Consider the following 24024-nt stretch of genomic DNA (forward strand, 5'->3'; position numbering starts at 1 on the left):
AAAAAAAAAAAAAAACACATCATAGTAAAACCAATACCTTCTCAGCTTCGCATCGAAGCTAAAAGACATTCGATTTTTGAGGGCCACTCTAATGTACTCCTATACCAAAAACACAACACAACACAACACTATGGAAAAATCTTAACAGATTGAAAGCCAGGGTGGCGAGGATTAAAGCTAACATGGAAAAATCGGGCTTTAATGGAGAAGATGACACATGCGAATGTGGAGAACGACAGACTGATGAACACCTTTTGTAATGCACCATGAGCCCAGTACAATGCACCAAAAAAGATCTGATTCTGACAAACACAAATGCTCTAGAAGTGACTGCTTACTGGTCGTAACACAACATATAGAACGTTCCAAAAATGTTATTTTATTAGACGTACCAAATTGATTTATTTAAATATTCTTCTTATTTATTATTTATATTTATTTATTTTATTATCTAAGTAATTACCTGCATCTTATTTTATTTTGAATTATTAATATAACTGATATTGGCATTTTTTATAATCGGACACGTCAATAAGAAGACTTCATATTGCTATTACCTTTTTAAAAATGAATGGATCAATACAATTTTATTTTCATAAATACTGTAAAAAAAAAAAAGACATTCGATTTTTGAGGGCCACCCTAGAGTACATACATCCTTAAGACATTGCTGGCTTATGTTACTACTTATAAAGATTAAGTCTGGGTTGTATCCTCTCTTCTCCAACGCTCACTATTAAATGAATTTGGAAGCTTAGGCTCGTGAATTAAATAGAGTAACTGAGTTTCAGCCCATTCTAGAACCTTTTCACTGTTTTGGTCAGTTTCTGAGTATTCCCAGGTAGGACTAAGGCTATTGAAATCTCCAATTACTATTTTGGTGAGGCTATTTTCAAAATTACATGGTTTTTCAAAGGTAAAATCAGCGTTTGGTGGCTTGTATATCAATGTAGTTGTACATTTTTTGATTTCTATGGTTAGTATTTTAATGTTTTTTATGCGACTGAATGCAGCGCTGTCTATGAGTAGGCCTGGCCTAGCAAATATTGCGCTTCCGTAGAGTGCGTTAGATACTTCAATAATTAGATTCATTCCCGGAATTCTTGGATCGTGTCATGTGGAAGTTTAGAATAAGAGTAGCCGACCTCAAGTAGTTGGGATTATGGCGAGGAAAAAGAAAAAGTAGTAGATTGTCTCGGTCGAAATCAACGCGTCGCAAAAGTAAAAATAGTTGTATATGTATTTTAGCTAATCGACAAAAATCGTAATTGCCCAACAGCTGTAAAAAAATTATATAGGAGGAGAAACAGGTGTCCTTTGTCAATTTGAATTCTTACAAGTAACATATGATATTTTATCTAGAAATTAGCTATTTTATTTTAGTGTAAATATGAAAATGCACAGTCATTTTTAGACAGTAATTCATAGTTATTTAAATTATAATAAAGAAATTAGAAGTTTGAAATAATTCTTTTCGATCAAAGTATTTCATTTTCTAACTCAATTACATAAATGTATATATTTTAAAACAAAACATATTAAGTGAGTGGTATTATAGTATCACATGGCTAAAATTCATTGTCATGTAATGGTTAATGGATGTTTCTTGTTTACTAGTAAAATACAATTAATAGCGCCTTTAAACGGTTCTTTCTTTAAAATATCTTTGGAACCCCTTCAAAATTTATTATTAGAAAACTAGTTTCATCATTGGCGGCTCGTGGCTTAGACGAAGGGACGATCGCACCCCCTGCTAACATTAATTAAAACAAGAAAATTACTTATTTATTCTTAATTCTACATTTTTATTAAAAATGTAAATTTTTAAATAGTTTTAATACATTTTTCGTGTGCGAACATTGAAGTTGTTTTCTTCAATATAAGCGGGTAAACATATACAAACAAACAGTATTTGGACAACCGGCAGCGTCTAATAGTCACGACTAATAGTCGTGAATATTTGTGTATTAATATTAAGGGTAATTTATTTTTTAAATTAACTGCTTGTTGTTATCGGTTGCTATTATAATATAATCGCCATTATTATTATTCTCATTTCTATTTTCTACTGCGACCTTTAAAATAATAATACGTGTACTGTGTTTTGTTTTATTATATTTAATTTGACAATTTTTTATACCTATGACTAACGGTATTTTATTTAAAGTCGCATCCCCACCACCAGCACCCACCAGCCTCCACTGAGTTTCATATGATCTTTAATAATGGAAAATATTAAGATAAGCGGGTAGGGTTTTTGATCAATTGGTGAGCATCGAGGTTCCATTAGTTGTAGAGTCCGAGTGCTTAGAACAAGACAAGACAAGTAGATATAAAAATAAATGATTAAAGTTCCTCTTTAAAAAAGTATTATACGCTGAGATATTCTTAGATTGACAACCAGTCGAAGTATATAAACAAGCACTAACCAGTTATAAATAAATTAATTAAAGGATTTTTGTTTTAAATCAATGTAATGCTTTATCGATCTTTACTCGGATTATTAATTCTAAATAACCGGGTTAATGTAAATTGACTTACTTTGTGTTTTAATTTCAATATATTCAGCGACCCTCAAAAATGACCGGCGTCATTTACACTCTTTCATTATTCTTTTACACTTCCGAATTTTCGGAAAGATAATTAAATAAGTCTTCGAACACAAAAATGTAAATAAATGTCGCACTAATGTGTGGCGACAACTTCACGAGGATGAATACTTAAAAACCATAAACTGTCCAAGAGCAGCTAAAGGCTTAAATAAATATTTAGCTTCCAGCTAAATCCTCAGTGATTCATCCTATAGGCTAATAGTGTATATTGCTATAGCAATATATCCAGAATTAAATGGGGAATAATTTGTAATTTAAAATTTTGAAAAAAAATGTTCATATTATTTATTTATTTATTAATAAACCTTGTCATTCGATTGTGTTACACTTAAATAAATACGACCCTTGGTTATATCTCAAAGGACTATAAACTAATTAGAAAGCCTCAGTACTCGAGTTAGATATAGTCTAACCAACTCTCCTGTTGTGGATTCCTTAGATAACTGTTGACGGGCATTTGGGGCTCGTGCTCAAAGAGTGTCGTATCAGTTTTCAAAGTGATGCGTTAATTATTTTTTCAGTTATTATAATAAATAAAAATATTATAATAAATCGTAGAAACTTTATTTTATTTGCTATAATTAATTATTAATAATATTTAAAAAAATAATATGTATTATCCAGGGTAAAGTTTATAAACTAAACGTGGTATTTTATAGGATCACTAAAATCTCAAAAATAAACTTATACCACTTAGCTTTGTAACAATCAAGTGACCTATTTTTAATCATAAAATGTTTGCCCCTCCTACGTGAAAAATAATCTGTTATCACGTACTGCCATTAAATATTGAAAAGGTGTTTTTATTATTTTTAATATAATTTTTTATTTTATTTTATTATATTATTATTAATATGAATCATAAAAGCAAACTTCCCTTCATATAACAAAAACATGTTATTGTCACCCATTTATTTTATTTATATATCTTTTAATAAAATCAGATAAATTGTTTGTTTTTATATTCTAAATACATAAAAACATACATAATAAAGTCATTTTAAAATAAATACTAATGAATTATTATAAAATTTATTGTTATAGAATAGTTTATAATTGAAAGTAATAAAATTCGAGTTTTAATAATTTTAAAGCCATATCAATACCGTACAAATATATTATTTTCAAAGATACAGCAAGCAATTTTAAATCAACTTATCTTTTTAGCAAGTAAGAATTTTTACAAGGTTGAATTTAAATTTATTTTATTAACGTACATAACTTACACAAAACATTTTTAGAATTTTTTCAAAAAAAAAAAAAAAAATGAAATATAGATTCATTCAGATATTGTGCATTCTTGTAAGTAATAATATTTTGAAGTATTTAAAAATTATATTATTTAATTTAAGGAATATCTGGTATTAAAATAAGTAATTTTTACCTTCGTAAAAACTGTAGTCTAGTAGTGTTTATTATTGCCAAGTCGGGAGTCTTGTAATCGATATTGTAATAATAATAATGAAAGTAATTTGTTGCTATATATATTTTTTGTTCTGTTACTATAAAACATTAACATCTAAGTATTAATAACGAAATAGTGTGTTCGAATTACATAACCTCTATTGCCTCCATTTCCACCGTATTCCGTCTTAACTACACGCACCATGGTAACCCAGCTCTAACTCGAATGTTGTTCCAAGAACAAAATTAATAATTTAATATTTATTTAATAAATATTAAATTATTAACGGACCCTTCAAAGGTCCGCAACATAACTACCTCCTACGCCTAATCCTACCGATTTACATATCATTAACCATATATACTATATTCTATCTTATTTAAAGAATAACACGTTTAATTTGAAAATGCTATTATTATCATTAATCTAAAAAAAAATCCAGCACAGTGGTGACGTAGTATAGTTGGATAAAGTATAATGATATCTAAAACGCTTCGATGAAAATCTGTAGATAATGTTTAATTTAAAAAAAAAATCTGTCAAAAAAGTAGGTCAAGTGAGAGCTGAGAAAATAAATGATAGCTACAAAAAAAAACCACATAGTAAAATAATATTAATATGAATTTCTTCTCACGAGAGGAGACTACAGTAATGGGATCCTTGATATTTATTGAAGTTATTGAATCTAAATGAGATAAAAATTAAATGAGTTAAACATTTTTTTCTGACTCAAAAAGAATTAAGAAAAAATTCAGTGCCACAATCGTGAAAGATCCAAGTGTTACCGTCTCAACAACCATACGTCGCATTCGTCACTTAATAAAAATGGAAATTTAGCTAGTTCAAATTTTAAAGTTATTTTTCTTGACTTCAAAGAAACAAAAAAATTTAAATATGTTTAACTTTTTATACTATTTCCATTAGATTGATATAATATATATGAAAATCAGTGTAATTCTCTTGTAATAAAATAAAATACAAAACCAAGAATTTTAACACAAAAATAACATATTTTTGAATACGGTAGCTATTTACACCATGAAGACAAAAAAAAGTCCAAATAATTTTAATATTGAAGTATATTACATAAGATTTAATTTAAGATATATATAAAAGTGTCAGTATTTCCGGAACACTTTCAAAAGTTAAGTTGAAAAAGTTAATTTTTTGTGAAAAATATGTCATTTTGAATCCCCTCCTGTAGGTAGGTAAAGAGTCAGATTTATAAAAAAAATATACCAAATGAAAGGTAATGATATCATGCATCTATATAAAAAAATTGAAAAAATTTCGAAAATTAGCGATTTTTAAACTTGTAACTTTTTTGGAGGTTTTCCCCATTAACGGAGAACGAGGGAAATTTTTTCAATTTTTGAAGGTAATGTCTTCGACTAGATACGATTTGTGATCTTTTGACGTATCATTGAAAGAAATCGGTTCGGTGAGAGCTGAGAAAAAGTGGTAATAGACACAAAAAAAAAACACATCTTAGTAAAACCAATACCTTCTCAGCTTCGCATCGAAGCTAAATTATGTATAATTTTTAAATTATTATTACAATTTTATGTAACCGTGTTATGTAACCAAAGACGGTGTATATACGTGCATTACCCGTGTTCCCACTAGTCGTCTATTTGCCGAGTATTCGTTATTTGTCTACATTTGTCTAGCAGTGTAGACGGTGTACGAGTTTAGGTATTCGTTCATTGTAATTCGTTATTTGTTATTTTCGGTCGTCTGTATTTGTGACACGTTTCAAAGAGATAGCAAATATTTGTCCAAATACGCAATAAGTGGGAATTCGGCCATGTTTTTTTATTTGAACTAATATTCGTTCAGAATCAATACTTAATTTATTTAAATAAATTATTTATTTTAACTAGTTAATTAAATAAATAAATGTTGAATTATATTACATTATCATAGTGACGCTGGTCAAACAATTATCCTTAAAATAATAAGTTTTTTTTAATATAAAGTAATGCTTACAATTCGCATACGACTATTAAGTGCACACAATCACTCGGTTTAAATGATACAACGCTCATTCCCCAAGAAATAATATAAACATAATATATCTCATATGCTACATAATCTATATATCTCTTTATATTTATCATGTATCTCTATATACATGCTGCAAAATAATATAGACTGATAAAATATATAGTTTGTTCTCTAAAATCTAACGCATTATTTATTACCTTATGTCTAACACATTACTATTACATATTGTTTATTATTTCCTGTTTGTTTTATATAATTAATAAAAGTTTTTTTCTGCGAAATTTCATTGGTATATTTAAATATTTGAAAGGTATATATATATATCTTATTTCTATTGGTATACATGTCATTTTGTGTAATTGATTAATTGGAGTCTTTAATAATACATTATGACATTAATAATATACTGTTGTGAACATCGTGACATTTAAGTATAATATATTTTGTATTTTTTCAATTAAATATTATTATATTTGTTTGATATAAGTATATTAACAAAAATGTGTGTTTTAATAAACAAATAGTTGTAATAATAAACTAAAAATGATTTATTTGTAAATGTATAATCAGTAAACTTTTAAATATATGAAGTAATATGCGATGCCTTTAAATTTATTAATGTTAAAAATCAAGAATCCTATTGAATTATTAAATTCATACCATAAAATATAATTTAAGTAATCAAAAATTATTATAAGGTGCTTTTATTATTATTTAAAATTATTTACACAATCATTTACAGAATAAAAATAATTTAAACCTTTTAGCTTCTATGCGAAGCTGATAAGGTATTGGTTTTACTATGATGTGTTTTTTTTTTTTGTCTGTTACCACTTTTTCTCAGCTCTCACCGAACCGATTTCTTTCAATGATACGTCAAAAAATCACAAATCATATCTAGTCGAAGACATTACACTCAAAAATTAAACAAATTTCCCTCGTTCCCCGTAAATGGGGGAAATCTCCAAAAAAAGTTACAAGTTTAAAAATCGCTAATTTTCGAAATTTTTTTTTCTTAAAACTGTCATAACTTTTTCAAAAATGAACAAATTAATATCATTTTTTTTTTTATAGATGCTTGATGTCTTTACCTATCATTTTGTATATATTTTTTATAAATCTGACTTTTTACCTGCCCACAGAAGAGGATTTAAAATGACAACTTTTTCACAAAAAATTAATTGTTTCAACTTAACTATTGAAAGTGTTCCGGAAAGTCTGACACTTTTATATATATTTTAAATTAAAGCTAATGTAATGTACTATATTATGAAAAAAAAAAATTTCGGACTTTATTTTGTCTTCACGGTGAAAATAACTACCAATGGCTATTTTTGTGTGAAAATTCTCGATTTTATTTTTTACATTTTTAACTTTATAATGCTATAAATTATTGAAAAGTGTATGGATCAACACAGATTTTTTATGAAAAGTAATATTTTTAATAATCCTTTTTCATTCGACATATTTTATCATAATCGGGATATTAATAAGAAAATAGCAAACTATGTAGCTTTTGGAATAATCCACCAATTTTTTAAATTTAAACACTATCTAAAGATTTGCATCGAAGCGTTTTTTTTTATAGTGATTTTAATCACTGTGAGATATCATTATACTTGATCCAACTATGCCACGTCACTAATTTGCCGCGACTCCTCTGTGCTGGGTTTTTTTTTTTTTGGATACACTCAGTTACAAATTATTCTTTAATTATTAGGTATGTTATACTTCTTATGTTTATCTATTATGCCTTGTAAGGGTGTCATCTTTTTTTTTTTGATGGGTACACATCTTTTGCATTCAATAAAGTATTAGAGTTTTAATTTTAATAGTAAATAGAATTAGAATTTTTAACATAATTTTTTTTGTTTATTAGATATAAAAACTTTTGTATTATATTCGCCTTAATAATAGAGTATGTTATGTATTATATTTATAAATAGACTAATAGGAGCTATAATAGTAACTTGTGATGTATACGTACAATTAACCAACAGAACTTAGTGTATGGGCAGTTTATATCCACCTCTTTAACATCTAAAACTAACCAAAGTTATAATGCAACGATCCCGAGAGACTATAAATAATAAAATATTGATATCACCAATATTGCATAACAGTCGATATTTGATATTGGATTGCATATCAGCCCTTCTTAATAATTATATTGTTGTCGTTGAAAATTTTTTATAATACTGACTAGGTAATGCAAGACATAAGCAAACATTGGGTAAAACCTTTATAGTATTAAAAATATGATTGAATTATTCCTATTTAAAATAAATTAATTATTAAACTTATACTACGTATGAAATTTATTAGATATTCAGAATACAAAAGTAATAAATTTTAATTTAAAATTATTTTTAATTTAGAGTTATAGAGTTATTGTAACATTACAAGATTATAACCATTTATTAAGTAGTGATGAAATTATAAATAACTTAGAGAGATATGAAAGTGGAGTTGATATCTTTCAAAAGTGTGTTATCAAAATTGGAATAAATTCGAATGTTATTGACACAACAAGTAAGTTTCAAAAATATATGACACTTTATGGCAAACATATAACTCAAAAAATGTTTAGTTTACCCATTAAAGGATAATGTATACCTTAAATATAAATTATTAACATCTTCGATGATTGCAATACATTAATATAAACATTAATAATCTTATTTAGAATTTTTCTGTGAATAATTTTAATTCAAAAATTTTAATGTTAGTTTTCCTAGGTCAAAATTTTTTTATAGATTATTATTTTGAAAAGTATTATAAGCAGGATCGTATAAATAGATATATTAATAATAACACAGTTAACAGTTTTTATCTTTCGAGATCAATTTTCGATTAAATAAAATTACATTTTTTTCAGATCAAAAATTTACCTCGCAATTCTATTTATTCTTAAAAAAAGAAACTTTAAAATTCATTCGAGGAGAAGGAAATATTACATTCTCAAAAAATGTTCTAAACGAAATTGGTGGGGAAAATTCAAAATGTAAGGAAAAATCATTAAATGAATGCTTTAAAAATTTCTTTAGTAAAGTATTTAACACGGACGAAGTTCTTTCGGAGAACACAGATGTAAGTAAATATCTTAATCATTCATTTTTTGTCTGAAATATCTTGTTCTTAGATATCGACGCATTTAAAAATTTGATCAAATTTAATACTTGTAATTTAATAAATTTACATTTGTTTTTAACTACTCACACGTAACTTTCAAGTTAATTCATTATCTATTAACTATAATAAGTAGACAATGAATTTGCTTAGAATATTATAAGCACAACTATCTAAAATTTTCGTGGAGTTTAGTCACCCTAGACTCTTAGTTGCGCGGGTCTCCTGCCGAACCAGGTGAAACCGAAGGAGTTGCGGAGCAGACTGCTAGTCAGTGTCGTGAACTCTGTCCTCCTGTACAAGTTCCGAGTTAGGGCGGATACTCTCAAGTGTTCGTCTCTCTGAGGAAACGGGAGACGGTAGACCAGGTAACCGATCGGTTAGACGGGTGGTTGTATGGGTCATCGGTGGATGACTTATCGTCTCACGCAAGTGATGTCCGGCTCTTATAACGAGTGCCTTTTTTTTAAATTTTAAATAATATTATATAAATAATAAATTTTATTAAAATAACATTATAGTCAATATTACTGATTTTAAACGAAAACATTAATTTTTCTCTTTATAAATGTTCTTTGTTTTATTTAATTAACTTGTTTTTTAAATTGTATATACTATGGTTTGGGTAAATATTTTTGTCGGTGTATTCAATACATTTTTAAAATTACATTTCATTTTATAATCCTAAGATAATTTTCTTTTATCCATTCAACAATAGTCATACAATTATTTTCCACGTTAGCAACTAGTTTTAAATAAATGTTTAAATATTAAATATTTTTGTATTTATTTCAGTTTTTAAATAAAATAAGAAAAATCTGCTGTCTTAAAGGCTCAAAATTGAACTGAACAAGAATTTGAAGATGTAAAATAATAAATCATAAGATTTATTTAATATCGATTATGTATTAAATTATCATATTTGTAATAATATTGATCAGTGTAAAGATTGTTAAATTCATTGTTATGTATTTTGTATATTTTATTTAATGGTTATAATCATACAATTAAAAAGCGATTTAAAATGGAAAAATCTTTAAAAAAATTGTTGAAAAATATTTTATGCGGAAAATATTCATAACTCATGCTTTCATATTAAATACCCAAAGTATATATTTTGAAATATTAATACAGGTTCGATGTTGTCCTCAAGTAAAGTAAGTGTGGGTAATAAGTTTTAGCTTGTACTAGGACCTTACAAAAATTAAACTGATTCGCATCAAAGCATTTTTAAGTTAATCATTGTCAGATATCATCTATACTTGTCCCAACTATGCCATGACTTCAATGTGCTGAGTTTTTTTTTTATGTTATGTGAATTTTAATTATAATAACCGTATCGATAGTGCGCTAAATGATTTTTAACTATACTATTTAAGGCACGGACCAAGGGAGGACGATTGCCTAACACCCTTCCACCATATAACCACCACTGCTAATTGCACAAGTTAATTTAAGTTATTACGTGCTGAAATTAGAAATAGTAAATATATTTTAAAAGAGAGATAAAAATTCAGTTATCATATTTTAAAAAATTTAACTTTAAATAAACAGTTGGTAATAAATAAGCTATGAATATTATATAAACTATCTCGTATTTCCTTTTTAAATACTTTTCCCATATTTAATAACCAAGTATAAATTATATCGGAGTTTGCGTACCATTTAAGGTTATATCGTTCATATGGTTTATACTATAATTCATGTAATTATAATTATAATTCATACTGTCGATACTGAACGTCATCATTTCTCGAATAATAAATTTTTCTTGATAATGGATCTTAAAGAATATTGAATTAGTATTCTTTAGTAAAACTCATCGTTGTTCAAATGCAAACTGTAAAAGAGAATTGACATGCATAATCATCTCATGATATCCTCCTATATGTATAATATAAATTTCGAATTAATAAAATTAATTTTTAAGAAGTTATTCAATAATAACAATTAATAGTTTATATATAATGGGACGGCGTGGCCGAATCGGTAACGCGGCAGTGCTTGACGCGCACTACCCCAAGTTCGAAACTCGGTCACGGGTGGCTCATTTACCGAACGAGAGATCAGTTCGGTAATTTGAGTCGCCCATTCCACTGTCCGGCGATGGACTAACCACCCGTCCCGTAGAATAAATGATTAAGAAACTCCATCCTTTGGGGGAGGACGCTATGGCCCTAAATGGGTTAATAAAAGCGTACAAAAAAAACCCAGTACGGTGGGATCGCGGCACACTGGAGACTCTAAGAGTGATTAAAATCACTATCATAAAAAACGTTTCGATGCAACTCTGTAGTAATATTAAAAAATTGGCGGATTATTCCAAAACCTATTTGATCTTCTATTTCCCTATAGTTCAATAGTTGATATTAATCCGTAATTTTCCAATACATATGCCAGTTAATCATACAAAGTTAATTAAATTTTAAGGAACAAAGGGCTTAAAATTATTATAAAAATTATAGTCAAATAGGAAAATAAAAGACTGGTAGAAAAAGTTTTTATTTTGCTAAATATTTTTAAAGATTTCGAATGAGGAGGCGTGGTTAAGGAATCACTGTATATTATAAGTTTGATCAATTTTTAAAAATTTCCTGATTTTACCAAACATGTGATAACCAGGATAAATATAAAATATATTGATTTAATATGTTTTGATTTATTATATTATAAAATTGAATATTTAAGTTATAAGCAAGTTAAATAAACCTTTAAAATATATATATTTTTTTTGAAACCCAGAAAAAGGATAGAACTAAAGAATTAATAATAAATAATAATGTAATGCTAACAATATTTTCTTTTAATATTAACAAATTCTACAAATTTAACACTGAATAAATAATAAAAGATCTTACAAGTAACAAATAAGATGGTTTTGTACACCAAAGTAGGAAATAAAGTAAAAATGATTTTATATAATCGCTTTTTGGTGACAAAATGTTGATTGTTATGTCACTACATCTAAAAAAAGCTATGAACATTTATATGCATATATATATATATATATATATATATACTTTTTTAAATTTCTTTATAGGAAGAAAATGTTTTTATTTCATTATAACAATTTAACAACAAGCAGTGACATTATATATGTATAATACATAATAATAAACAAAATTCATACCATCATAAATAGATGTATAATATATAAATCATGATTTATAACTTAACTTATGCTTATTGCTAAAATAAATTTTTAACTGGGCAATTTTCATTTTGATACTTAAGCACCCTTAATATTCTAACAATAAATAGAACAATACCACTAAGATCCACTTAGAAATAGAATAGTAAGAATTATATTGCTGGTACAGAGATTTTTAATGGTTGAATGAGTTGAAAGAGTGAAATTATTTGAAATAAATTAGCGCGTGATATTTTATTAATACTTAACTACAAGTAACTAAAATTTACAAATACATTATTTTATCAAAACAATGTCAATTTATCCTTTATTTTATAACTATTTTAAAATAAATCTATGACCAGAATTAAAGAGTATTAGTTAAATAATAGAATATATAAATTCAATATTAATAACTGAAGGAATAGTTATTGAGCATAAAATACAATATTTTTACTTTGATAAAAGCACAAAGAACTAACGTTGAGAATAAATTGTCAACATAAATTAAATTTGAACATAAACTACTAGATAAGATTAGTAAACAAAAAAAGGACGAAAAGTAAATAATTAAAAATTAAATTTAAATTTATAATAGTGAATTAAAAATGTGATAAATTAAATAAAGCCATGGAACAAAAAATGCTATTTGCACAATTTAAATTGCATAATTATTTTACATTACATAGCTAAATAATTACTGTACTTTAACATATATTAAGTTACAGTAATATGTTTATATGTTTCAGTTAAAACATGTAAACATCTTTTATGGATCATAAAAAATAAGCAGTAAGAATATTGGACACTACTTTAAAATAACTAAATAAACAAACTGTTGTTTTCTTTTTTTGTCTGTGAAACTTTCTTTATAACTTTGAAATAAAAATTTCCTAAGAATGTAAATAAAAATTGGTCTGACAAAACCTATTACATCTGCATCTAAAGCTGTAGTTCTTACATTTGACCATTCATTTAAAATTTGGTTAGAACTTATTTTCTATGTCGCACATCACCACCACCACTGTGGTCTGTAGTATTATTTCTGAAATACATAATTTCTTTATAATATTTGTTGACATCTTCATATAATTTATTAAACATATTTTAACAATTAAAGATAAATATCATATTTTTAAGTAATATTATATCTTGATTTATAACAAAATAAAAATGTGTAAAATGAATGTTTTAGTTTAAACAAAATTTTAATTGTTTTTCGAATAAAATATAGTCAGTTTCTAACAAGAAATTTTTAAAAATGTAAACATTAATTGAAAATAATACACTAAGTTTTTATTAAATTTTTTAATTAAACAGTAAATTCAATCATTTACATAAATTTGAAATGCCTCATATAAACTTAAGATTTAAAGTATTCAATATACAGTAACATAATAATAATAATCATAGATATTGTCAAAAATGATAGCCTGCTTATAATAAAAATTTATCTAATAAATAAAAAATAAAAATTACCAAAATATTTTTACTATACAATCAAAAGTATAGAAGTATTTGACAAATTCCTACATTAAAAAGGATCTTTAATATATTAATGAACATCCAACACAGAACACATTTTACAATATCTACTATAATTTAGTACACAAATTAATCTTACTTACATCTCTGGTCCTTGATCTGTATCACTTTCTTCAAATTCAGACTTATTGCGTTTTTTTTCATAAATAAATATTACTAAACATAATATGATAACCTCAGCGCATATTCCCAAGAAAGGCCATAATGCAGCAAATTTACCTAAAAATTTTAAATAGTTAAATCACTGTGAACATAAGTAAAAACTGATTTATTTTACAATTATAATGTAATTATATTTTTACTATTTTTCACAGTATTTAATAAAACATATATTGTCATTTATATACAAAGGATCCATGATGATGTTTTGACAAATCTAATAACTTTTGATCTACCAAATATTTTGAGTTACTTTTTTTTTTAATTTTTACTATCTTTTAGTATTGTGAAAATATAATTGGAAATATATTTTGAAAAAACTAACTATTGCAATTATAGGTATGTAATTTTTATAATGAAAATTATTATCATACAATTACAGACGTTAATTCAAGCAATGTTTACTTTTATTTAACCTATATTTAAGGTGAAAATAAAATTTACTACTATAATTTTCTTATCTAGATGGATTTTGATATTATAACATAAATAAGAATTTATGATCATTTAATTTTTTTTCAAATATAAAATTCTATAGAAATTTAACTACAAAACATTAATAGAGGTGATTTAGCTACCAAATTTTTTCTTAAATTTAACTTGAATTTTTTTAATAATGCTAAATTAATAACTGATTTTTTTTTTTTTTTTTGAACATTTTTCGAAATTTTAAATCATACTGTTTAATCACAATAGTTCAAAAAAAAGTAAAATATTTTGTAGATCAATGGTTATTACATTTGTCAAACACATTGTGAACCACCTGTATACATTATCATTGTTTCATTATGAACACTCGATTACACACATATAAATACAATTCTGAAAAAAATGTTTAATTTTTTTTAATCATATATATATCTTGATTTATCCAGTTATTAATTACTTTTTAGAATCATCCCTTATAACGTAATAGGGTATCAAATGAATTTTTTTAAATTGAAACATACATATTTAACTAGCTAATAAAATATAAAATGACCTTATTAATAAAATGACTAGTCGATAACAACTTATATAAAATTTAACTTAAACAAACAAATGGTAATGAATAAGCTATAAATTCTATATTAATTGTCTTGTATTTCCTTTGTTTTCTTATTTATTTAATCATAAATTATATCAAAATTTGGCATTCAATATAATTTTTTTTACGCTTGCCACTTGTTTCTCTTAAAATAATAAGTTTTTTGTGAATTTTTTTTTTTGTTAGTTTTATATGTATTTCCATTTATCAATTATTAACAATTTTATGTTCATCATTTTCACCTTATAAGGATGTAGACTCTATTTTTTAAATGGCATTATACATATTTTACTAGCTTATAAAATAGAAAATGATCTAATTTAGAATATAACTGATTGATAAAAAATTTTGGATAAGTACTATGTTATTGCCATTCTTATACCTTATTCCTCTAACCTCAGCTGCAGAAGGAATATGGCCAAGAAATGTCTAATGATAAAAACGGCAGCAACTACATTTTATATCCTGTCTATACTTTAAAATGCTAAAAACTTCTGAATAACTGATTTAAAAGTTGTTATAGACTGCATTTTTTAATAAGACATCATTTTCTATTTTATAAACTAGTTAAATATTTATTTTGAAATTTAAAATAATAAAGTTGACACCTTATAAGTTATAAGGGAAATTCTAAAAAGTAATTAATAGAGGATAAATCAAGAAATATATGATTAAAAAAACCAAACTTTTTTTTCAATATTGTATTTATTTAGTAAGCAAAAGAGTGGTTCATGATTAACCGATCACTTTGTATATATATATTTTTTTTATATAGGTTTTTTATACTCATTTATAATAAAATTAATGAAATGTACACATAAATATATATATCACCTCTAACACGGACTAAGCATCCTTTAGAACTTATGGGTATAGCCACGAGTGAACTTTTTCCACCACAGTAATAGTATCCCTTATCATTTTCGGAAACACCATTAAGTATCAAAATAGCATTACTTATGTTTCTATCATTTGGTGCAAAAGTATAGTGTTGAGATGGTACAATTGTATTATTTCCTAAAAATCAATAAATTTTTACTTCGAAAATTAACTTTTATAAATAATAATATATACCAAATCTCCAATTTATATCAGGAAGTGGTACACCATGTACTTCACACTCCAGTTCAGCTCTTTCTTCTTCAATGAAAGTAATAGTATCTATTAATTGATAGAATGGATTTACTGTAAAACAAAATTGTATTAAAAAAACAATAAAAAAGAATACATATTTTAAATTAATTTTGTGACAATAATATAGTCAAAGTTATAAAACGTAATATTTTTTATAACTATTGCTATGTACTATTTTAATTTTAAATCAAACATTGTTACATATATAATATTTTTTTTAGATTCACATGTTCACTCATTAAAATTAAAACAGAAATATACTTACAGACAACATGAATAACCTTTGATCCTATAGATGGACCATTGTTAGAATTAAAAAGTTGACAAGTGTATTGACCAGTATGTTTTTCTACAAATTTTCTAAATATAACATTATTACCATCAACTGTCAGTGAACTGTCTGAATCAGACATCTCAGTTGTAATTGGCTTGTCATCTTTTAACCTGAAATTATAATAAAAAAGAAAAATCTTAAGCTATATTATGCTTTTAATGAACTATAGAATTTGTTTTGTTACACTGAATTTAATTATACAATAAAAATTATTTTGGATTCTTTTACTTCAATAATTTATTTTTATTCGCTGTTTATTTTTGATATAAAAAAAAAATAGTTCAGAAAATTAGGACATACAAGTTTATAGTTAATCATCAAAAAATAACTCAGGTTATTCAAGTATTATATGTTTTTCTTTTAATTTTTAAACAGATATTATTTTAGCTCTTAAACAAAAATTAGTGTAATTATATGTATATATAATAATTGTTTACAAATTATTTTTTTTAAATTTCTGCAATTTGCTAAAGTTACTTAGGAGTACAATAATATATATTTAGAGTGGAAACATGTTATTTCATCAACTCCCTATTATTTGTATTATTATTACCATAGGCAAACTAAGAGGAGCTATCTCCAACCCCTCTAACCTAGCCTGAATAAAAAGCTTATAAGAAATTTAAAAATATATATGTGTTAAGTTTAATCAATTTTTAAAAATACCAGAAAAAATCACAGAATTTCCATGATTTTCCTTATTCTAAAATTTTTTTAGATTTCCCAGACAATTAGGAGCACTATGAATTTAAATTTTTCAGCTATATGATACTAATTATAAGAGTAGAAATATTTAACAACAGTTAATCCAAAAATTAATTTTTTGTTGAACTTACCATTTCCAAAAATGTTTTGGATCTTGAGTTCCTTCAACCGTACAATTAATTGTAAGAGGTTGTTTATAGTTGGCAGCTATATGTCTATCACTAAAATCATAACTTGCTTTTATGATAACATCAGCTTCTAAAAAAAATTAAAACATCAATATTTTTTAAGTTAAGATTAATAGCAATTATAAAGGTTTTTTAAGTGAGTAATATTAAACATTTACATATTAGTTTATGAGAGCAACATAATTAACATACTATGATGTATAATAAAAACAAACAAAAAATTCAATTTATGTATGTAAAATCAGTTATCACATAATATACTTATATTACAAATTCTATCAAATAAATAACATACACATTGTAACAGGTTAAAAAATACTTAACAGTAATATAAGTCTACTTTAGATGAAATGACATGTACTGGAAAGTGCGTCTAATGGCTATAGTTAATGTATATAGATGTAGATATACATGTACGCGAGTCAAAAATTAAGCTAGGCCATCCAGCCAAAACACATGGACATATTTTAAAAACACATCATAGACTCTCACATACCGGTGCTAACCACTTCCAATACATGAAATTTGTTGTACTCTGTTGTGCATCTATATGAGCCTGAATCTTTAAGGATAGCAGAATTGACAGTAACTGTAGATATACGCATATTGTCATCGGTCTCATTAACATTGATTTTATAATGATTGTTGAACTCAAGAGTTTCATTGTCCTTTTTCCATTTAATGGCTGAGAATGTTGACACTCGACAAGTTATTGTAAAAGGACTGCCTTCTCTTATAGTATTACTACCTTCATAACTTGGTTCATCAGCTGGATTATTCAAAATTAAAAAAAGAAAATTATTTTTTAACACCTATTGTGAAATATAGAAAGAAAACCTGATAACCAGAATTTTTTTTTCTATGATTTATTTATTTTTGGCAACTGAAGCACAAATTATGAAGGATCATTAATAAATAACTTGTATTTTTATTGTATTTGTTAAATATTATTTAACTCTTTTTTCATTACTTTCTACCAACACAGTTAAAAAATATTATATCCCCTAAAAAAATCATTGATATTTTTCAAAACATTTTTTAGGAAAACAATCTAACTATACTAACAAATTTAATGTGTAGTAAATTTAAGAACAATTTAATAATGACTATATAATTAAAGTTTTTTTATAAAATTTAAATATGTTAGGAAATTATGAATGCGTTGAAGCTTTTGTAGAATGTCATATTGCATGAAATGTTTCATTCGCTCTGAAGATGGACTCTGCAACAAGTCCGAAACGTAAGCTCATAACTGAAAACGTGGATACATCCGTAAACATTTCAAGCAATGTTAGAAATTTTTAAAAATTGTAGCTTAAGATGCAATACTTCATATTTCATTTTTCGCCACTCATCAGGAATCAAATATGTATTACTGGTACATTTTAGTTAGTAGCTATTATCATTTTAAAATTTTTTAAAAATACTATTTTACCTAGTTGTTCTTACAAAAATCAATTGTTTCTACTCACAAAATTTAAAACAATATAATGATTAGATATATAAGTGAAATATGAGGTGTAGTATCTTAAGCAACAAAATATTTCTTTGTCATGATTTATTTAAAAATTAATATGGACAAAAATATTTAATAGATAATATTAAAAAAACTCAAAATAAGATACAAGGTTCTGTATTATAAAATAGTCAAATCTAAAACATAACATTAAAAAAAAGTATAAAACACATAGAAATTTATGATTATTCCAGTTTTTCATAATTTAAAAATCTGGTAAATAAGCCATAGAATGTAATAAAATAAATGACCAACACCAAGTTTTTATAAGGTACATAAAACCAAAACAGGTCAATTTCCAACATGTCAAAGATACTATTTATTCTAAACTTAAACTATTAATTGCATTCAAAATATTTAATTTAAACTTTACAGACTAACATTTTTAATTGATAAATTTTATATACACATAGTTCCAGATACATAATCTTATTACAAATTTAACTAACATGATCATTAATATTATTTTAAAACTTTTAGAGAAAATGATAAATTCAAATTACAGTAAAATATTCTGAGTAAACATTATTAACAAATTTTATTTTTTTAATTAGAAATATTTCTGACTCCTTTTTAAGAAAATGTTTAGCTTTTTACACAAATAATAATTAGAATTCTATAATATTGGTAAAATATTAAGTATACAACAAAATTCACTACAACAATCATAAATTAAATACAATAATTATTAGATTTATTCATATTGATTTTTATTATTTTAACCTTTTAGTAGTCACTAAACATTTTTACAACTTAGTCTTTTAGGATATTCTAATACCAAATATATAAAATTTAAAAATTCTAAGTTTCCTGTCGTAATATACTCAGCACTACTATAACATGGAATATTTATACAATGTATTCTTAGAAGAACATAATTCTTTTCAAATAAAATAATTAAATAAACATTTAAATTGAGAAATAGTCAACAAACGCAAACTGTTTAGTTATATTTTAATACACGCGATTCAATCATAAAGCAAATAAAAGTCACTTTTAAAATCCTTACTTCCGAAAAGAAATCTATAAATTATTTATGTCATCTTTCTTTATTCAAATTTTAATAATTAAATGCATTGTATCAACTGTAATCTTAAGTGAAAAAAAAACTATGTTGATGTTATATAAAATGTCAAAATGATTTATGAATAGTATATTCATATGTAATGATTTCTATATTTTATGCTTACTTATTAATAAAAAGTAATATTGTAATAATGAGACAATGATGTTTTTTGGGTGTACAAAGTATTATAAAAAGGCAGAGCAAACCCTTACTCTGGTGTGTTCTTATCTTGCGTACTAGACAATGTTACGTTATCATTGTCGATGTTTCTACAAATTAAAGTTTTGAACTAAATCAAATTATGTTATTTTATTTATCAATAATTGATTAATACTTAAGATATTATAAGAACCAATAAAAAATAATCAGGTATGAATTTTTTTTTTTAATTTATTTTAAAGTCTTCCTGACAATTGACATCTAAACTTAAATTTAACAATGAATTTTTAAATCAATAAGGGTCTATATTTATGTTATTTAAGACCCTTGAATCACACTCCAAATTTAAAGTAACTCTAAAATTTATTCTATTCACTTTCTCTTTTTATTTTATTAAGTTTTGAGTTATGATATCCCTATTCATAATGCCTTATTTTCTATAACATATATTTCTACTGGTATGAAAAAATAATACTTAAATTCACGTTATCAATGATTATTCATTTTTAATTCATACAAAACACTTATTATTTATTAAACTAACATATATTAACCCAATCTTTAAACTTCCAATACAGATAACTTTTGCAGCATATTACGATAATTCAAAATAATTATTTATATAGAACACAAAAAAAAACAAATTTTTATTACCTACAATAAAATATTTTTAAATTTTATTTGAAACAACAGTTTGTTTTTTAATTATAAATTTACAATTATAATAATCATATATTAGTACTAAAATCATTTGAGGTATATAAATTTTAATCTCAAAAAAATTAGTATATAACCATTGATGGTAAAATAAATACCTCATTGTGATACCAAAAGGTTGTACCACACTCTCGTGAGTGTTTAAAACTGAATAATACCTTAAATAGACAAATATTGATACAAATTAAATGAATAGTTTATTAACATTCATATTAGTTCAGTCATAATTACATCAACAATTGAGTTAAGTACAAAATAATTTTTAAAACTATTAATTAAAAAATGTTAGGGGCTTTTAAACATTAATCTATTGAACCATTTACACAAAAGCTATAAATCATAGTATATCTATGGCTCAATTATGATATAGAATATTAAAAATATTAACAACCAGTGTTAAGACGTCAGCCCTATAATAATCATGTTTAAAAAAATACAGGTCAACGCCCTAATTGAAATATTTAATTATTTATAACTTACCCGCAGATGGGAAGGGCACAATACCGAACAGGGCGAAAAACAAGGCGATGACTACGACAAAGTTCAAACACATTTTCGGATAAGTTATGTGTCAGTTGGTAAAATATTATTTGATGGCGCAAAGCCGCCAAGCCTTGTTCGCCGTTGTGATGTCCAGGTCAGCACGGCGAGATTAGGTTGATCCGTAGCCGTTCTGGAGCGGCGGCGGTAGCACGAATTATAACTAACTCTGTAATAGCCGCTATCAGTAAACGCACAATAAACGGACGGAAAACAAGATTATAAAAAAAACTTATACAATATTTAAGTGATAAAATAAAGTAGCAAACAAATAAAAAACAATTTGGTGAAATGTAAAAAGACGTACGCCCGCGCAAGTTACTAATGGGAAACAAAAATAAGGTACGATACTACTAACATAAACGCGGATGTTAGCGCGTGTGAGTAAACGATCTTATGAGTGAGAAGGAGAGGTAAAATAAGAAAAATTTCCTAGTTATCCGAGGAACAGGGCTGACAGAAAATAACTCATAAGGATAGTAGAGACCGCGCGCTCAAATACAGAGGAGACAGAGAGAGAGCGACTACTCAAACAGAAGGGCAAAGACATCCGAACGCCGTAAGTGCAAACGAGATGGCAAGCTGAACGACGGTAGTGGTGGCGCCCAGTCGTATTGATTCGCCTCCGCGCCATCATTGGATGTACAGTTGTACCACGCTAGCATTCATAAAATCCCATATTTGTCTTACGCCAACGCCTTGACTTAAGTTTTTTTTCAAATTTTTCTCTTATATTGTTTGTAAGTTTATAATAAATGAATGTTTATTCATTAAAATTTTTTAAATTTTACTTTACACAAAAAGTATCATTAGCAAAAATTATGTGACAACCCGGCACTTGTGTGTAATGCTTTTATATTATTTAATAATAATATATATTGTATAATAATAATTTAACAAGAGAATGCACGATTGTTTAGAATAGTGAACCATAAGGACCGGTGTTGTTAACGCACCGTATATGCTTAGTCGACCTCACGCTTTTCCGTATATCTATGTATATATTATGTACCAAAATACCAATGTGTATCAAGTATGGGTAGGCGTGAACGTTCTGTTATTTCGCCGTTTCCGGCTAATTGGTTATTGCAATAATAAGCTTTATCAAAAACGCAATTATTCGGTTATTATGTGAATTCTAAAGTTACTACATTTCATTTCAACGTTAATATTAAATTGATAAGAAACTTGGTACTATTAACAAGCTGTCCATGACCTCATGTGTTTACATTTTAACACATGAATGAGTAAAAAAATAGCGTACTTGGTATATAACCATTGAACTAATACGATTTAAACAAAAAGCCTTAGCACAAAATAACCAAGAGGTCATAAATACTGCAACTTTAAATTTTAATCTAGACTACCCAGTACTTAAACAAAATAAAATAAAATTTCGAGAGATTAATCCTACTCAAAAATATAATATATTTATATAAGCATGTAAAATAAAAATGGTCTTTCAAAATGTATGAGAAAATCAGCAAAAATTAAGATTATTTCAAATAAAGCTGAGCTTTAACTTATAATTTAAAGCATCAAATTAGAACCCTTTTGGATCAAAGGTTGTGACAAAATTAATCTTTAAACAAAACATAATGCATATTTAGTGAAAAAACTTTTTTTAGTGGTAGCAAAAAAATCTGTTTGTCAAATTTTGTTAATACAAAGCCAAATACTAAAGCAAATGGTGTTATTATTTGCCTCTGTAAGCTTAATGATTATAACAAAAAGCCGTAGACATTAATTCCTAACTATTAGTTAAAATAAATAACAATTTGTGAAATGTTTGTTTATGCATAACGCCTTTAATGTTGATCAAAATATTTTGAATTTTTTTTTTTTTAAGAATTTTTGTCGCACATGATGGAATATAAAATTTTCATGTTAAATAATGCCTAATTGGTTGTTAAGCTAAAAAACTGTTAACCATTTTCTGTTGTATCGATATTAGTGTTAACCCCTGAAATATAATAAGTAAACACCTTTGTAACTTATATGTGCACAAGAAATAAACTATATAATTGTAATTATTACGGGTTTATTACATACCTTAAAGAAATATTTATGATTAGATTATCAATATCACCATATTTATGTGTCTTGGAAGTGTAACATACTATCAAAAAATATCTCAAATTTAAATAAAAAACTCATATATTTTTTATCTTATAGTAATAGTCTAATTATTATAATCACATATTTTTGTGTTGCACGAGAGATATACGTTTAAGAGTTTAAAAACGCCATATTCTTGAAAATGTGAAAATAGAAATAGTGTTGTTATAATATTACGATAATAATAGTGATAAGATCATTAACAATTAAATGGATCTTAAAAAAACCCAGCACAGGGGGGTCGCAGCACAGTGGTGATATGGCATAGTTGGATCAAGTATGATGATATCTGACAGTGATTAAAATCACTATCAAAAATAAACGCTTCGATGCAAATCTTTAGATAGTGTTTAATTTTAAAAAAATTGGTGTTTTATTCCAAAAGCTACTTGATCTGCTGGTTCCTTATTAATATCTCGATTAAGATAAAGTATGTCGAATGAAAAAGGGTTTATTAAAAAATATTATTTCTCATAAAAAAATTGTGTGGATCCATAAACTTTTCAATAAGTTATAGCATTATAAAGTTAAAT

General features: G+C 25.6%; 2 protein-coding genes across 4 annotated transcripts; one reads left to right on the plus strand and one right to left on the minus strand.

Moving 5' to 3' along the window:
• Positions 1-3808: 3808 nt before the first annotated feature.
• LOC126905492 (uncharacterized) lies at positions 3809-10198 on the plus strand. 2 transcript variants are annotated; one of them, XM_050685226.1, is made up of 4 exons: positions 3809-3914; positions 8403-8556; positions 8903-9114; positions 9949-10197. In XM_050685226.1, exons 1-4 carry the CDS (start codon positions 3879-3881, stop codon positions 10000-10002), a joined length of 456 nt encoding a protein of 151 aa, XP_050541183.1. In that variant the 5' UTR covers positions 3809-3878; the 3' UTR covers positions 10003-10197. The 2 variants fall into 2 exon arrangements, with proteins under 2 accessions (XP_050541183.1, XP_050541184.1); XM_050685227.1 differs by lacking the exon at positions 3809-3914 and adding an exon at positions 8081-8257 and having other exon boundaries at positions 9949-10198.
• Positions 10199-11935: 1737 nt separating this feature from the next.
• Positions 11936-21950, minus strand: LOC126905488 (basigin). Of its 2 annotated transcripts, none has more exons than XM_050685220.1 (8): positions 21314-21950; positions 17872-18144; positions 17319-17445; positions 16414-16592; positions 16089-16199; positions 15849-16031; positions 13908-14047; positions 11936-13328 (listed from the first exon to the last, which is right to left on the minus strand). In XM_050685220.1, the coding sequence occupies exons 1-7, from the start codon at positions 21384-21386 to the stop codon at positions 13908-13910; spliced, it is 1086 nt and encodes a 361-aa protein (XP_050541177.1). In that variant the 5' UTR covers positions 21387-21950; the 3' UTR covers positions 11936-13328. The 2 variants fall into 2 exon arrangements, with proteins under 2 accessions (XP_050541177.1, XP_050541176.1); XM_050685219.1 differs by having other exon boundaries at positions 13912-14047; positions 21314-21948.
• Between the last annotated feature and the right edge of the window lie 2074 nt (positions 21951-24024).

This window comes from Daktulosphaira vitifoliae, unplaced genomic scaffold, assembly GCF_025091365.1.
Source record: "Daktulosphaira vitifoliae isolate Bord-2020 unplaced genomic scaffold, ASM2509136v1 Scaffold_4, whole genome shotgun sequence".
NCBI lineage: Eukaryota > Metazoa > Arthropoda > Insecta > Hemiptera > Phylloxeridae > Daktulosphaira > Daktulosphaira vitifoliae.

Excerpts from the sequence above, each read along its gene's own strand:
- LOC126905492 (XM_050685226.1), top strand. The coding sequence starts at position 3,879 with ATGAAATATAGATTCATTCAGATATTGTGCATTCTT. Across the intron at positions 3,915-8,402 it reads TTCAGATATTGTGCATTCTT|AGTTATAGAGTTATTGTAAC; the intron begins GTAAGTAATAAT and ends TTTTTAATTTAG. Across the intron at positions 9,115-9,948 it reads TTCTTTCGGAGAACACAGAT|TTTTTAAATAAAATAAGAAA; the intron begins GTAAGTAAATAT and ends TATTTATTTCAG.
- LOC126905488 (XM_050685219.1), bottom strand. The coding sequence starts at position 21,386 with ATGTGTTTGAACTTTGTCGTAGTCATCGCCTTGTTTTTCGCCCTGTTC. Across the intron at positions 16,593-17,318 it reads CCAAAACATTTTTGGAAATG|GTTAAAAGATGACAAGCCAA; the intron begins GTAAGTTCAACA and ends TTATAATTTCAG. Across the intron at positions 13,329-13,911 it reads ACAGATCAAGGACCAGAGAT|AAATAATACTACAGACCACA; the intron begins GTAAGTAAGATT and ends TATGTATTTCAG.